Source organism: Phanerochaete carnosa, assembly GCF_000300595.1.
Source record: "Phanerochaete carnosa HHB-10118-sp unplaced genomic scaffold PHACAscaffold_4, whole genome shotgun sequence".
Taxonomy (NCBI): domain Eukaryota; kingdom Fungi; phylum Basidiomycota; class Agaricomycetes; order Polyporales; family Phanerochaetaceae; genus Phanerochaete; species Phanerochaete carnosa.
The window spans coordinates 482,190-496,841 of NW_006767631.1; the positions used below are offsets into that span (position 1 = coordinate 482,190).

Consider the following 14,652-nt stretch of genomic DNA (forward strand, 5'->3'; position numbering starts at 1 on the left):
CAAAATCATGTAGTTGCTCTCCATACATAGACCACCATGTCCAATGCGACGCAAGCAGGATCTTAAGCTCATTGTATGTGAGGCGCCCATAGCAAGCCAGAACTTCAACAAGTTTGTCATCCAGGACTGATGACAGAGGCAGAAATGTGTCAGCAAATGTGTCATCATAGAGCTTGTTGCACCACGCTTCAAGCCCATCTCAGACTTCTTCATCAAGTTCACCCTTCTTGGGCAGATTCTGCTTCTTGGCAGCTGGTGGACACCCAGGACGTGTGCAATCGAGCAGTTCTGGATGGCAGTTATCACAGCATAGAACACCAGCAGGACGTGTAGCTGTTTGCGTGGTGCACTAGTAAGTACAATAGCATCATTAGTCTTTCAAGTCAACTTACGAAGATGCTCTGAGTTGCTATCGAAGACCTCTGCCCACACCTTCCATTGGCATTGTATTGTCTGGACAAATGCACAAAGTCCCTCGTCATTTGCAAATAAATTCAGTGGTGTCTTGACCTCAGCAAACACGGTGTCGTGCTTCTTTAAGCTGCCTCGCTCTGCACCATGCTAGTGAGCATATGCTTTGTTGTTATGGCGCTCTGCTGCTGTCTTCTTAGGCGGAGATTGCTGACTGCCTTGCTTCTCCTTGCTTTTTTTCCCTCGCTTTTGCTGCTGCTTTCCGGTAACAGTCTCGCTGAGGATTATCGAATAGACAGATGGCTCAACAAGCAAGACTGCAAGTCTTTGTCAGTCTGACCCTCTTGCTGCTCAATCTGTGCACTGAATGAAGTTGGACAGAGTACCAGGCAGCTTCCATTGCACGACTATGTCAATATCTCGGATATTACAGCCCTGGCGTGCATCACAAGTAAGTCAATTATGTCATGCAAGCCAGAATACTGCGCTCACCATGCCTGCAGCATCTGTACAGACCATAATTCAGACTTCGTGACCCTCCTTAAACTTCTCCATGCATGCCTCTCGGTATTCACTTGACATTGTAGCATTGAAGGGGCGTACCAGCTCGCAAGGGCTCCAATTAGCCGTGCTATTGGACATACGCTGCTCGAGGAGGTTGCTAAGGTAGTCAACCATGTTGTTCCTGGTATTGATGTTATCAATATATATCCATGTCTTTGGTATTTCAGCGGGAGTTGAGACTTCCTTGGGAATGATGAAATCAAGGTCTGTGAATGTGTTCATCATGTTATGGCATGCGCGTACGACGATTGAGACATTGGAACGATCATTCCCATCATTCCAGTACAGGCTGCGCGATCACTGGAACCATAGCTTTGACTGTACATTATAGCAAACATGCCGCATAAGTATAGCGGAGAGTGCAATGACAGGGGTACCTCAGGACAGGAAAGCATGTGCCATTCCAATTGACTGATATTTCTTGTAAAAGTCTGCACCCCAGTGTAAAATGCAGCGGGCCTCATCAACAACCATGGACAGAACGCAACACGTGAATAAACAGTTACGAAGAAGCTGTTTGATAAATGCCAGAGATTGCGGCATTTCTGGTGAGGTTATAAGGACTTGGTACTTTCTGCTAAGGATGTCCTGCACTCGTTCCACAGTGAGCCCTCTGTTCTGACTGTGGATAGCAATCACTTTGAGATTGAAGTAGTTCTGAAAAGTTTTCACCTAAACATGGGGCATTGAATATTGTTACATATAGCTATGGGTATAAAAACATGTACCATTTCATCCTCCAGCTGAAGTAAAGGGACTATCATGAGCGTTATAATGTCCTTCTTCCACAGATGTGGTCCAGTCACGATGGCCGTCTTGCCTGCACCAGTTGCAGCCTGAATGATCGCATCCACCCCCTCGAACTGTGCCTTCACACCAATGGTCTGAAACTGCTTTGCGTCCGCATTCCAATTGTACGCAACTCGCATTCGTGGTCCAATTTCTTTTGCATCTGCATCTGTCAGGTTCTGGTATATGGTGGGAGATGGAATATTGGGACGAGATTGTGGATTCTGAGTTCTGTAAGGTGCATGGCAATGCACAGAAGATTTGAGAACAGGCATTAAGCTATTTTGTAGTAGAGTAGGATATACAGGACAAAGCAGACGAAGCAATGAGAGGAGACAGCGAGAGAGACATGCTGCAGTCTTCAGAAGTAAAGTGATCAGCTTAAGTCAGCCTTGAAACTGCTCAACAAGCTCCCTTCTCTCCTCCTGCAAGTACCTCCCATTCCTCTGTGAATTTCGATGACGTGCAAAGTCAGCCATGAACGATGTTGGCGACAGAGATATATACTCACAAGTTGCACGGCTCTTTGGCTCGAGCCCACTCAGCTTGCCAATATCCTCCCCACTCCGACCTCTTCACCCCTCCGAGTACAAAAACTCATCACCCATTGGCCGCGGGAATCAGTACCGCACGGTTGCAGATGTAGGGATACTTCATCCCACCAGCCATCAAGGCCTTCTACCTGCTCTGCCCACTATCCTTGAAGAGGCCGAAGCAGATTCTGATGATGGCCGTGGAGATTCAGAGGCGAGCAGCCATGCAGACAACAAGGAGAACCTGCCGGAGCTCGACATCAGTGCTCTGCAGAATGTGCTACAGTATATTGAATCTCGTGGACTCACTTGGAGCGATGTCGTCAAGTATATCTCTGATCCCAAGTACAAGCAGGGTGCATCCCGGTATTATGGGTTCTTTAGAGACAGTGCTCGTGTCAAGCAGGTTTTGTCTTTCTGGACATCTTGGCAGAACAGCACAATGGGCAGAGAAGTGTTACATGAGTGGACTCTCCAGTATCTCTGCAAGAAGATCAGTTTAGAAGGTCAAGCTTCGACTAAAGACAGATTCCTTCAGTCGCGACTTCAGCCAATTGATGAGACCTTTATTCAGGGCTTCAGCATGCCATCCATATATACTCGCATACAAGAACTCTGTCCCACCTCTTTGCAGCTGGTTCAAGCCTTTAGCACAACTGGGAGGCAGCTGTGAGAATTATCACCAAAATCCATGCTGCGAAAGCAAACAGTGAGCTTTACTCACATATATGATGTGACGTGCTATTGATACACTGTCACAGCGAGTTGCGTCCACCATCCTGGATCTGCTTGAGGAATGCAGTCAGCTAAACAGCTGGAAGAAGCATATACTTGGCCTTTTTGCATATGCATCAGGCGTAACTTCGCAGATGATCACTGTTTTGAATACCTTGGGCATCTGCAGCAGCTATCTGACACTTACGGGGACACAGAAGCGAGCTGGAAAGCTGCTGTTCAAGCTTAGATTGCAGGATCACTTCTCTGTTAACAATATCCTCAATCCAATGAGAACAGTGACTGGTATACCCCCTGCTTGCACCTTTAGAGAGTTGCAATCAGATGCCGAAACTGATTTGGACTCTGAAGATGAAGATCTGCAAACTGACCAGCATGAGCATGGTTAAGAAAATGTAAGAGAATGCACCCCAGGTACCTATCTGCAGCATGCGGCTGATTACCAACCACTCTATAGGATGCTTTACCTGAGGCTACGTCTGGTCGATGTCAAGCCTTCGTCGACCCTTTGCTAAGCTTTGTGGGGTTGAAAACATTCTGAAACCTTGGCCTTCTCAGGACGATTTCACTGTCCCATTGAGTGGCAACTAATCAACTTGTGTGCGAGCAGCCTGTTGAGCATGTCTACAACAACATCAACTTCATGCGCTGAACAGAAGAGCAGACCGTCAGACATAAAAACAATAGAAAATGGTACTTGCGCCACCATTTTCCCATTGTATGAAGCAGATCTGTCAGATATGAAGGTTGACACAGTTCTTGCAAAGTTCAACACTGCACCACCACTCACCATGAAGGATGTCCACTTAACTCTGACCAACCATTCTCTGTTTCATGCATGCATGTGCCATAACATCCTTTGCATCATTCTCGCATTTGGTGAACCAGGTTTCTCACGGTTTTGCAACCAGATCGCAGCCACACTACCGCACAGTTCACGCTGTATTGGCTTGCATGTCATGGAGATTTTCCCACTGCCATCCATGGAGATTGACGAGAGCTCAAATACTGGCGACGCAGAGGTTGTCGATACGATTTTCAGAGAACTGGAGTATAATGGAGACGATTTGCACATCATTTCGACTGGCACTGTGAAGATTATCAGCGGTGACCAGCTCTCGATCTCATGCCTACAATCAGTCATGCACAACTATGCAGGTCACGACAATCCAAAACAGTCATATTTGGACCCAGTGTTCTCACCTGGTTTGTTCCACACACAGATGCACGCTGTGTTCGGTGTTCTCAACATGCACTGAGATTACCTGAACCTTGGCCTGTATGACCCAGGCTCGCTCACCTTTCACAACTCCATCCTGGAGTGAAAGCCCATTGTTCTCACAAGTCTCCCACCTTACTGCACCTGCCGAGACTTAGTTTTTGTCTCTTTGTATGCGCGGGTGCTGCACTGCTTGGAACTGGTCTCGGGGAAGTCACTGGCGGAGTATATTAAGGGCGCCTCTTTTGATGAGCTCGAAGCTCATGCTGCACTCATTTACAAGCGATATGCAAGTGGTGCCACTGTTGATCGCATGTGCCGAGACCGTCTCAGAGAGCTCCGCAAACATGGTGACCAGGCTATGCAGGAGAGCCTGTTCAAGGGCAACATGGTGGTAGAGAATGTGATTCTCTTCCTTCGTAGTTTGCTTATTTTCCGTGAGTTCTGTGATGAAATCAAAGTCGGCAACTCAGGACGGGTACTTCTTGTGCTGAAAATGTTTGCTCTGATGTATCGTGGGACCGGCCGTTCAAAGTACGCCTATGAGATGCTGCATCTCATCCACAATCTGACACATGTCTGGCTGGAAGAGCTGCTATATGTAACCACACAACTGAACCTATTCCCTTATTCTTTAATAATGTGCCCTAGAGAAATCATCATAAAAAATTAGCTAGTTAATCCTACTGGGCATCCAAACGGCTTCATTCCTGTCAACTTACTCCAAAAACACTTGAACCTGTATATTAAGGTGTGTCCCTCAAACCTCTGCATATATTGGTGTCCTGACCTGCACCTCACAGACCTTGTACAAAGCCCATGGAAGCAATGCTTTATGGGAATGGCTCAAAATCATCTCACCATATGTCATTCAACTGCAGAAGCTCGCTACACAAATGCATGAAGTGTTTGGGTCTGCCCAAGGCAGCAAGCATGCTCCACCAGATCTGATGTATGATATCAGCTGTTTAATGGATTCCATGCGTGAGTATAAAGTGTATACTCTGCATTTCCAAGGGTGCATCATCAAAGAGAACAAGGCAACTGTGGTGGACGTCCTGGCAGTTGGTGCACAGCAGCTTATTGGCCCTCTTGCAGATTATAACAGTCTGTTTGAGTGCTTGCGCCGGCATCATCACCTGCGACAAGTTGTTGGAGATCCTATCCCTGTGCTCTCAGATTATCCAGCAGTTCAGGCTCCTGCAGGTGATCAGTCTGTCAGCGCAGATGAAAGTGAGTGATTGTTCTCTGGTGAACTCAAACTGTCACCTGATGCGTTATGTCAACACGTAGCCTTTGAAAGTGCCCCCAAAAGCACTTCCGTGCAACTCACTACCACTGCGGTTCACAAAACTAATTCTGTCAAACACGAAAAGGATGAGCCCGACCATGTGAGCACCCACTTGGATAGCTCATCTGTGACTGGCACAGTGGTCAGTCGCATTAGCTTGCCAGTGGCTCCAGATGGCTCAGACAGCTCAGGGGCATCAGACGAACCTCTGAGTGATGATTTCGATGATGTCAAGGGTGAAGAACAGCTGCCCTGGGAGCACTTACTTGATGAGCCCCTTAAGAAGGTTTTCTCCCTTAATAATGAAGAAGATGTTAATTTATATATGTATTGACCTCCACTACATTCCTTTGTTATTTATATATATACGGCACTCGAGTATTGAGGCTGGAAACATCAAATTAGAAAGGCTATGGGAACCTCTTGGTCAGAGCCCATGAATGCCCAGCTGGTACAGTCAGAGAGCCTCGAGCACTTGCAGAAAATGGCAAAAGTGAGAGAGGCCTGAAAGACCAGACTGGATGGGAATGAGCCTAGTGTAAACAAGTCATTTAATGAGCTGATTCAGTTCAACGGCCCAGACATGGGAACCTATTAAGTTACACCAGACTGGCCATCCAGAAGTGCACAAGAGCAGCTAAGACACACTGAAGAATTTCAGAAAAGCCCAAAAAATGGCACAAGCAGAAATCGAACCTGCAGCCTGAAAGTAACCGCGGTGCACTATACCACTAAGGCATAAGACCTTGCAAATATAAGGTTGGAATTGCCCTATAATACCACTTTTCTACCTTAAAGTCTTAGGTGCAATATTATAGCCAATTATCAGGCATTAAAGCATTGAAATGTAATTGTACAAAGGTATATTCTAATGGCATGGCTAAGACAATTTTTTTTTGAAATCCACATTCTTTTAGTGTGTACAACCTGGTACATGAGCACCTAATAAATACATACTGAACTAAACAGACTGAGCAAGACAAGGGAGGGGAAAGAAAGAAAGAGGGAAAGAAGAGGGACAGAGAAGATGAAACATCCTAACGTGTGAGATAGCAGGCGTCCCAATAGGGTCACCCCTCCAGCGTGCCTGACGTGCCCTCGCTTTGGCCGCAGGGAGCCCGAATTCTGCCTGCAGCGCAACGAGGGTCAACTCATCAATTTCAAACAATTTGGCCACTGCCTCCGCCACCTCGATGGCGTACGATTCGGTGAACGAGGCGAGATCTACACTCGGGTGTGTGGCAACCCACATCTCATACGCTTTCTTGCGCTGCACTATGTGCAGGTCAGCTTTGAGGAGCGCCAGCGAGTCCTCCTCACCCTGTTCCCTATCCGCCAACGCCTGGTCCACCAGCTCCAACCAGGTGAAAGTCTCCACCGCAGGGTTGAGTCGCAAGAACTCAGCGACGTCATCAAGGTCAATCGGGGTCTCCCTCCAGTCCTGCAGGAAGTGTTTGAGCGAGCTCATGCCCGGCGGGGTGGGAGAGAGGAGGTCCAGGGCTCTCAGGGCGTTTCGTTCACCCTGACCCCACCATGCGATCTCGTCATCCGGCGGCTTGTGCTTCTTAATCCAGAGATCGCAGTCAAACCAGATGTGGTCCCGAGTCTTGACATCAGCCGTCCCATACCAGCACCGCTGGTTCTCATCGAAATTGAAATGCTCACAGAAAGCCCCATAGGGGAAGTGCCCACTGGTGAACTGAACTAGCCGCGCCAGATAAGTTGGGCAGTGTTCCGCCGTCCTCAAGAACCAGTTTGCTGATGTGTGCTTGCACCGTTCAAAGTCAGCATTTTGCACCAGGCTATTATGCCCTCGGTAGGCCGGCCTCTGCATGTCTTTCCGCCAAGCTGCATACGCGTTTGCTGTGATACACTGCCTCGCGTACGCGAAGGATATCTCACCTGACAGTTCGGCTGCTTCAAGGCTGGCGTCCTTGTCGATAACTGTATTCCAGTACATGCCGCGGTGACCTGGACACCACCACACGTGGATCCAATGCTCGGGCGAGCAGGCCAGCCATGGATGGACCGACTGGCAAGCCACAACTGACAGCATTTGTGCAGGGCCGGTTCCCGCAGCCAGAATGGACGTGAGTGCAGTCCTGTTGTATGCAAAGACATGAATGTCCGACACTGACTCTGGCAGGTCACGCATGACCTCATTCAGGCTCTGTGCCAGTGCAGCCATTTCTGCATTATACGGAGTGGCCTTTCTGCATCCGAATTGGCCCCACCGGACCTTTTCCCAGTGTTTTACAACCCACGCTGCGCCTGCAGCAACGCCTCCAGGTATGTGCTCTCCTTTCTTCTGAGAGCTGTCCATGAACACTAACGCACATGCCGGGTTGCCCTCGACACTCATGACCATAGGAACAAATACGTTCCTGACCCACCAATCCAACTTGTCACCATCCACCTTTACGGAAGCCTGCATGCTGTCCACAACATTCATATGGAAGGTCACCTGGCTGTCAAAGACATCCTTGACATGGTCACCTGGGCGGCACTCCGCCTCGAGGACAGCAAACTCCTCAGTACAGGTGCGTCCTAGCTGGTCAATATGTGTTATAGGAGTGATACCATCCTGGGTAGGTTTCCTGCACAATGGCATCGGAGCCAAGATACTAAGTGGACCCTTTCACCACAATGGATGGAGGAGCTGTGCCCTTGTGGGATGCCCATCATGGAGAGTCTGTGTGCGTAAGCATGCTTTTTTCATGAACTTGTCAATCTGATGTTGCACTGGAAATAGGCCTGCAGACATCTCCAAGGCTCCTGTTGGAGTGGTGTGAAATCCACCTGTAATTCACCTGGCTGCACAGTTTTGTGCCCGCTGCAGTGATCGATGGATTCACTGCTTCCCCTTCCAGCCTGGGTCCCACCACAGTTGGGCACTATATGTGAGAATCGGGAGGACATTCGAGATATACAATCGACGCTTGTCAGTTGGGGTGAGATCTCTATTGGAGTTTCCCAACATCTGAAGGGCACTGACTGTGCTGGACGCCTTTGTGGCATAGAATTGGACATGTTCACGGAAGGACAGCCTCGGGTCCAGGTAGAACCCCAGGTACTGCATGACATGCTTAGGCTCTACTGTGTGCGACTGGCCATCAACTTGAAGCTTCAGCTTTGGTCCCAGTGGCTCCCACTCGTTCCAAGCTGCATCCCGTGCCCGCCGGAAGTGCATCAGCTCCAACTTGTCAACCTTGACCCCCAGGCCCAATCGCCCCAGGCGTGTCACAATCTTCCCAAACAGATCGCGGAGCAACCAGTTGTTGTAGATCAGCCCGTCGTAATGTTCATGCTGCACAAGCTTCCCTGCAACATGGATCAGACAGTCATCTACGTAGAACTCCAAGGTGGTGTTGCTCTCAAGCATGGTGCTAAGGGGTGCAACCAGGTGCAGCACCGGTGCGACATACAGGCCAGTCAAAATAGGTGAGAGTGCAGACCCTTGGCCTACACCTGTGGAAAAGTCGGTGGGACCAGACTAATGCCCATTGAAGATGAACTCTGTTTGGCGTCCAACCAGATAGTCCTCAAAGTACGCACACAGGCTGCTATGGAAGCCCTGTTTCTGCAAGACAGCTGCCATCATCCCATGATGAATGGACAGGAAGAACTGCGACACATCTAGCAGAAGGGCGGACAAATCAACTTCCCGCTTCCAGGCTTGCTGAATATTATGCACCAGCTGGATACCGGCGTCCTAGGTGCTATGCTGCATAGCACCCCCAAACTGACACGGATGCATAATGCCAAACTTTTGGGAGTCAAACTGCATCCTCCGCGCAGTCATCTTCTCAAGAAGTTTCCCCATGCAGTTGAGCAATACGATTGGGCAGTACACCTTGGCCTTGGAGTAGTCAGGCTTGCTCGGCTTGGATATAACCACGGTACATGACCGCTTAAAGATTGTCGGGTGAATCCCGTACTGAATGCGTGCATTATAAAAGGCTAGAACCCTCTCCTCAACGTTGAAGTGATCATGATCTGGCTGGGGTCTGCCACAGGTACACCCTGACTGGTCCTTTACAATGCGTTTGAGCCAGAACCAGCTAACATTGTCTGGTCCAGGGGCAGAGAAGTTACTTGTGCTGCAAAGAGCCTCGCGCAGCTCATGCGTCGAGAACTGGAGAAAGGTGCGCTTGTCAAGCTGGGGCATGTCATCCAGAATTGACAAGTCCACTGGTCTCGGGTTTGCAGGTGTGAACTATTCCTGGAGCACCTCCACAAGCCACTCTGGCTCATCAACTGGAACCCCTGCCTGGTCAACAAGCCCTGTGGTTGTAGTCATTCTCCAGGGCTTGGTCCACCCGACCAGGTCCCAGATTTTTGATGGGTGGGTTTTCGTAATGAGCTCATCAAAGTGAGTCCGTTTGGCTTGCTGGACAGCTCCCTTCATATGCCTATTCGCTCGATCAATATGACCTGTAACAAACACAATCTTCTTTGTCAGCTGCATCACTGTACGGTGCCAGCTCAAGTCAAAGTTGTGTCCAGTCTGTACCACCAGTGTCTGCCAGTGCTTGCGCTGTGATACAAGCTCCTTACGCAGTGACCACAACGCGCACACATCTTTGACAATCGCACTGCATTCTGCACTCCGCCATGACTTTGAGTGTCGGGTGACATTAGGTGTGGTTGCAGACTCATTCCATGCATTGTCTAACCGGCTCCCGAGCCAGTTGCCAATGTTCTCGACATTTTCGCGAGAGTCATACGTAAGTGGAAGGGCATTGAACAGCAAGCAACACCACCGCACATACGCCACACCCTCCTCTGAGCCGTGCTTGACATTAGGGGTAAGATTGGGCTCGCCCTGTATTGGGAGACCCCAACTCAGCACCGCATGATTGCTTGCCCCACGGCCAAGATCATCTACGTGCAGCCCATCCACTGTGTCTAGTCGCGGGTCAACCCAGACCAGGTCCAGGACACTGTCGCTCTCACCAGTCTTCTTAGTGAGCCAAGTCGAGGGTCTGTTCGGGTCATTGGCCAGAATGAGGCCCAGTTGCTCCTGAGCAAGTTTCTGAAGTCGCGTTTGGGCGCCGTTGTCCAGAGTCCCACTGTGTGTCACACAGGTTGAAGTCCCCTGCCATGAATGAAATGGCTGGAAGCATGTCCACTCAGTCCAGTAAGTAGTTAACGGCAGCAAACGTCTTACAATCATTATAGACATTCAGGAAGGACAGTTCCTTCCCCCCAATGTGCATGGTGACACATAGAGCATCATCATGCTTGACAGCTGACAACCGCAGCTGTGGACTAGCCTTGTGCCATCACATATGCACATAAACCAGAACCATGGTGGCATCAGAATAGCCCAAGCAGATGAAGTTCTGATGAGCTGTAGTGTGAAAATAGGAGTCACCATCCAGATTGGATGTGGATGCAACAGTCTTTATATGCCCCTTGAAGGGCTCCTGTACTAGCACAACATCCGCATCACGATTATTATTGAGTAGGCATCCATGATTGTGAGCACTTTTCTGGACGTTTGCGGACACACACCAGAGGAGCCGGCCAGTGTCACCGCCTACTGTCAAATCCACATTCGCACGATGTGCCGTACCTGACTCAGTCTTGTGGGGCACCGCATCTTGCTGAGCAAGGCGCTGCTCTGCCACGCGACGCAGGGCATCAAGGTCAAGGGGAGGTGGCAGCTCTGGCAGGGAACCTGGCACTGAGCCCGTCTGAGTCATATGAGGCAAACCACTGTGGATTGAAACATATGACAGCGCAGGAGAAGCATCAGAGGGTGTATTACTCATAAAATATACAGGTGACACAAGATATCCTAAGCAATTAAGAAGGCATCACATCGTCCAGCTCCGGCGCACCCTCTACAGCCACCAGAGCCTGCCTGCATTGTCTCTCAGCCCCGACGGCAACTTCTCCATCATATTCCTTTCCACGTTGACGCATATCCTGCGCAGAAAACTGGGCGGGGTTCTTTGAGAACCACTTCTTTGCATCCCGGTCACCCGCGTGGCAGCTGTAGGAGCACTCCTGAGATGACAGCGCATGCTCAACGCTGTCACAACTTGCGCAATAGACATGCTCGCAGAAGGTTTGTGCCTCCATAGTAGAGAGACATGCCTGCTGGCACTGCGGGTGGATGCAGAACCGGGAATGATCCACGTCGATGTGAGGTAGCGAGCACCTCGAGCAAAAGAGCTTGTTCGCCCGGCATGCTCCTCCAGTGTGCTCCCAGTGCCAGCACTGGTTACAGAGTGAAACCCACAGGGCGATGTCGTGATGCTGAATGTTGTGGTTGACCCCGAACACACAGAGCCTCCTCTTGCACCACCCCTCACTGATCATGCCATCGCAATTGTCATAGGCTGCAAAAACAAACATGCCCGAGCCTCCTCTGGAGTCCATCCAGAACGGTTTCGGGGACTGGATGTGGTGCAGCAACCTGTCCGCGATCCATGGGTTTTCCTGCGCGATGGCAGAGACAATTGCCTCTATCGGCAGCTCCTGGTTAGTGACCTTGTGATGAGTTCGCAGGGCTTTCACCGTGATACGTGTAATGGGCATGTAGAAGTTGACTGTGGCTGCACATGTCACTCCAGTGGTGTTTGCGAACCAGTCTGCGCCTTTGTTCAAGGAGTCGTGCATTGCCACCGTCAGGCGAGATTGGAAACGAATGTCTACATGGACGCCACCATTGTGCCAGTTGAGCCCAATGACCTCATTGGGCTCCTCGCCAATATGCTGGAGCCAGTCGCAAACCCATATGCAGACGTCACCCTCCTCGCGACGATGAGCCAGGTTCGTAACCACCGTTGAGAAGACAACTTGCAGAATCTTTGTGAGCTCCCACGATGCCGCTACATGGACCACCAGAGCCTTCAGCTTGGGCTTGGGCTGAGCAGACGCAGCCTTGGTGGGTGCAGGGGTAGGAGGACGAGCTGAGGGCGGCTGAGTTCCACCTGTCTGTAGCTGCCCACTCGTTGTTGCTGCGTACGTGGCGGGGGTCGGCACACCTGGTGGGGGCCCACTCTTCCTAGGGCGGAACTCAAAGATCTTTGTAAGAGCCAACGCCGACTCTGGGGGCATGCAACCCTTGCATGCGTCCATGAGGGGGCCAATAGCTGCGATCTTGCCCCATTTCCAGTCTCGTAGGATGGCGTGTGGGTCCTGGACACGTTGACTCTCGCCGTCGGTGGCCTGCCTCTTAGCAGGCAGTTCACTCGGAGCAGGTGGGTCACTCAGAAAGATAGCCGGGCATTTCTTCCCTCGGTTCTGTTCCAAAGCCGTTCGGGCAGAGGCATGGAGCGAACCTTGTAAGCCCATGGGGGGATGAGCTGGGGCATCGAGAGCCTTCTGGCACTTGTTGGTGAGAGAGGACACCTTTGCTGCAATGCCGCTCAGTTGCTCCATGAGCGCCAGGTTGTCTGAGGGCTTCATTGAGTGAGTGGACAAGAGCCGGCCCTTGAGTTCACGCATGGCTAAGACATTGATGTGGCTAAGACACCAGTGTGGCTAAGACATCAAATCATTAAATATTTGCTATTGATTCTGCTTATTGTACAAATGTATATCCTGATGGCATGGCTAAGACACTGACATGGCTAAGACACACCAGTGTGGCTAAGACATTGGAACATTAAACATTTGCTATTGATTCCACTTGAGTATAGTTCATCTGCTCTGGTATTTTAGCCACACTGGTGTCTTAGCCATGTCAGTGTCTTAGCCATGCCATCAGGATATACATTTGTACAATAAGCAGAATCAATAGCAAATATTTAATGACTTGATGTCTTAGCCACACTGGTGTCTTAGCCACATCAATGTTTTAGCCATGCCATTAGAATATACCTTTGTACAATTACATTCCAATGCTTTAATGCCTGATAATTGGCTATAATATTGCACCTAAGACTTTAAGGTAGAAAAGTGGTATTATAGGGCAATTCCAACCTTATATTTGCAAGGTCTTATGCCTTAGTGGTATAGTGCACTGCAGTTACTTTCAGGCTGCAGGTTCGATTTTTGCTTGCACCATTTTTTGAGCTTTTCTGAAATTCTTCAGTGTGTCTTAGCCGCTCTTAGGCACTTCTGGGTGGCTAGTCCGGTGTAACTTAATAGGTTCCCATGTCTGGGCTGCTGAACTGAAACTCTTGATTTAATAGGGAGGGCGTGACCCAGTACAAAAGTTCGCGACAGCCACAGAGATAGTCTGCCTAGACACCATATTAGTGTTCACGTTCTGGAGCTACAAGAGAAAGAACCATACATATGAGAAAAGTGTGGCCCTGGCATGAAATTTGCTATCGCTTTGGTCTAAACACTTGTCACCGTGGTCCTTGACGTATCTGGAGATTCCAGGTGAGGGTGACCCGCTGCGAGAAGCCAGCAATCAAATGACCGTGAGACCGAGATAGATGTGCTGGCAGTAGCATTATTCACTTGTGGTCGGGGACAAAAACACCAACAATGAGCATGTCAACTATTGCACGGACCGCGCCATCGAACACAGCTCAAACCAGTTGCAGTGAGGGGGAAATGAGTCAGCCGTTTGGCAGGTGAACCTAAGCCGACAACCACTTCATACACATAGACTTGCTATGATGCTTGACAATCATGCCATCGCCGCAGGCGACGGGACGCGTAGACAGAATTGGGAATGCTGAAGTAAATGCAGACCAACGAAGCCTGACAGGCGGCGTCAGTATGAGAGAACCTCCATACAACATTGTGATACTCACGATGCAAGCAGACAAAGAGACAGTGTCGAGCTCGCTGCTGCAACCACTGACCACAAGGGAAATAATGGGTTTGATGCTTGCACCGGGCTGGGAGATGGGCCAAAAACGTCCCTAAGGCCGTGCCTTTTCTCTCATCAATCGTATATGCCACCATCCTCTGGGTGGACTGTAGAGGCACCGCCAAGAAGCCGAGAACATTGCCCGTGAGAATGGAGAGCTAGCAAATGTCTTGCACCTTGGAGCCGCGCGGTTGGGGTGAACAATCGAGAGCCTGCATCCACAGGTTTACAGGAGAACGTCTATGTAAAAGCCGAGGAGTTTGCGGACTTCATCCAGGGCTTCTCTACGAGCAGTTACCAGATGACGCACGTGGGCAGGAGCGAC

At 49.9% G+C, this 14,652-nt stretch overlaps 4 protein-coding genes across 4 annotated transcripts; 2 read left to right on the forward strand and 2 right to left on the reverse strand.

Moving 5' to 3' along the window:
* Positions 1–2,241: 2,241 nt before the first annotated feature.
* On the forward strand, positions 2,242–3,421 carry PHACADRAFT_183060 (uncharacterized protein; the record flags this gene model as incomplete). The annotated part of the gene is made up of 2 exons (XM_007394141.1): positions 2,242–2,934; positions 3,059–3,421. The coding sequence occupies 2 exons, from the start codon at positions 2,242–2,244 to the stop codon at positions 3,419–3,421; spliced, it is 1,056 nt and encodes a 351-aa protein (XP_007394203.1).
* A 351-nt stretch (positions 3,422–3,772) lies between these two features.
* On the forward strand, positions 3,773–5,876 carry PHACADRAFT_183061 (uncharacterized protein; the record flags this gene model as incomplete). The annotated part of the gene is made up of 6 exons (XM_007394142.1): positions 3,773–4,238; positions 4,410–4,852; positions 4,925–5,002; positions 5,055–5,235; positions 5,269–5,484; positions 5,545–5,876. 6 exons carry the CDS (start codon positions 3,773–3,775, stop codon positions 5,874–5,876), a joined length of 1,716 nt encoding a protein of 571 aa, XP_007394204.1.
* Positions 5,877–6,503: 627 nt separating this feature from the next.
* Positions 6,504–8,924, reverse strand: PHACADRAFT_193970 (uncharacterized protein; the record flags this gene model as incomplete). The annotated part of the gene is made up of 3 exons (XM_007394143.1): positions 6,504–8,139; positions 8,398–8,480; positions 8,538–8,924. 3 exons carry the CDS (start codon positions 8,922–8,924, stop codon positions 6,504–6,506), a joined length of 2,106 nt encoding a protein of 701 aa, XP_007394205.1.
* Positions 8,925–11,353: 2,429 nt separating this feature from the next.
* Positions 11,354–13,003, reverse strand: PHACADRAFT_193971 (uncharacterized protein; the record flags this gene model as incomplete). Its single annotated transcript, XM_007394144.1, has 1 exon — positions 11,354–13,003. The coding sequence occupies one exon, from the start codon at positions 13,001–13,003 to the stop codon at positions 11,354–11,356; it is 1,650 nt and encodes a 549-aa protein (XP_007394206.1).
* Between the last annotated feature and the right edge of the window lie 1,649 nt (positions 13,004–14,652).